Source organism: Austrofundulus limnaeus, unplaced genomic scaffold, assembly GCF_001266775.1.
Source record: "Austrofundulus limnaeus strain Quisiro unplaced genomic scaffold, Austrofundulus_limnaeus-1.0 Scaffold1674, whole genome shotgun sequence".
Classification (NCBI taxonomy): domain Eukaryota; kingdom Metazoa; phylum Chordata; class Actinopteri; order Cyprinodontiformes; family Rivulidae; genus Austrofundulus; species Austrofundulus limnaeus.
Genome location: NW_013954076.1, coordinates 43571 through 45099, shown reverse-complemented (window position 1 = coordinate 45099; position 1529 = coordinate 43571). Strand labels below are relative to the sequence as shown.

At 47.8% G+C, this 1529-nt stretch overlaps 1 protein-coding gene across 1 annotated transcript in view; it reads left to right on the top strand.

Annotated features, from left to right (window-relative positions):
- Positions 1 to 1529, top strand: part of frem1b (Fras1 related extracellular matrix 1b) — a gene marked incomplete in the record, with an annotated part of 31565 nt that overhangs the window by 4879 nt on the left and 25157 nt on the right. The window contains 2 exon segments of the mRNA XM_014033250.1: positions 180 to 288; positions 372 to 503. Coding sequence (XP_013888704.1) covers positions 180 to 288; positions 372 to 503 — 241 coding nt within the window.

The window sequence follows — 1529 nt, the reverse complement described above, 5'->3', positions numbered from 1 at the left end:
GGTTTTGTCACTTTAAATCAACATCTTCCAATCAATCAATCAATCAATCAATCAATCAATCAATCAATCAATCAATCAATCAATCAATCAATCAATCAATCAAACACATTTTACCTTCAGCAGCTCAGACTTCAATCTGTAAACATTGATCACATCCTGTTCTGTTTACCTGACATCAGGTGGAGTTTCAGGTGATAGACACGTCCTTTCTGACCAGCCTGCCCATCCTGGTCCACCTGTCCGTCAGGACGTCAGAAACAAACGCACCCAGAGTCTCCTGGAACATGGGTATGTTTGTCCTTCAATCCTGGAGTTACTTGAAAAGAGCTGCTCGGATTTCCAATGACACCCGAACGCCTCGTGTGTCTCAGGTTTGGACCTGTTGGAGGGCCAGTCTCGACCAATCACATGGCAGGAGCTGCAGATTGATGACAACGACAATATTAATGCAGTTTACCTGGTAGCTGTGGACGGACCTGTGCACGGCCGGCTCAGTGTCAGAGGTGAGGGGTCAAAGGTCATTCACTGTGACAGGTTCATGATTGGCAGAAAGGTCTGATTTTAGTCTCATCCTGAAAGAGTTTAGGACACTGCTGCTGCTGGAGACTATCTTTATTTAAATTTTAAAGGATTTAATAATTGATCAAATACRTTTTAATGAAATACTTTATTTGTGTTTTGGAAGAAAATAAAAAAATCTTTGTAAATGTTTTCTTCAGTTTTCAATCGTATCTTCCTGGTGATGAAGTGATTGTTCCTCACATGTTCCTCCAGAACGTGCAGAGCCCTGGGATCAGTTTTAGTGCTGAGTCCTCAGGATGAAGAATACTCCTCCTCCTCCTCCAGTCCAGTTCTGATATCTGGTAGAAACAGTGCTCTGGTTGTTTYTCCTCTGTTTGCTCTCCATGTGGTTCAGGAAACATATGTCTGCTGCTCCTTCATGTGTTTCCTAATCAGGTGAAAGGACCGGGCGGGGCCACGTTGCCAGGGGCCTCGGCCGTCCAGCCCGCCGCCCCGTCAAGCCGGCCTCTCTGCCTGAGCGCTGAGCAGCAGATTGGAGCCACTGCTGCCATTTCATGGCGCTGTGCACATGGAGCAGATGCACTGTCCCCAAACAGGTTTTTACCAGCCGGGAGGGGGGAGGAGGGGTGGCAGGAGCCCCAGGGAGTGGTGGGGGGTAACCTTTCCTGACTTTGGATCTTCATGTCTTCACTGTCAGCTGAAGATTGAAAGTCTGAAGGGTTTGTGAAGAACAGACAGGTTTCTAACAAGATTTACCTTCAGTCTGCTTCTGCCTTCATCCTTCATGTTCTGTCCCAGAATGCCTTGCAGCAGCAACCTCCTGCTCCTGGGTTAACCCTACCCCTACCCCTGAACCCTGAACACTACCCCTGAAATATGAACCCTACCCCTGAACTATGAACACTACCCCTGAACCCTGAACACTACCCCTGAACCCTGAACACTACCCCTGAACCCTGAACACTACCCCTGAACCCTGAACACTACCCCTGAACACTACCCCTGAA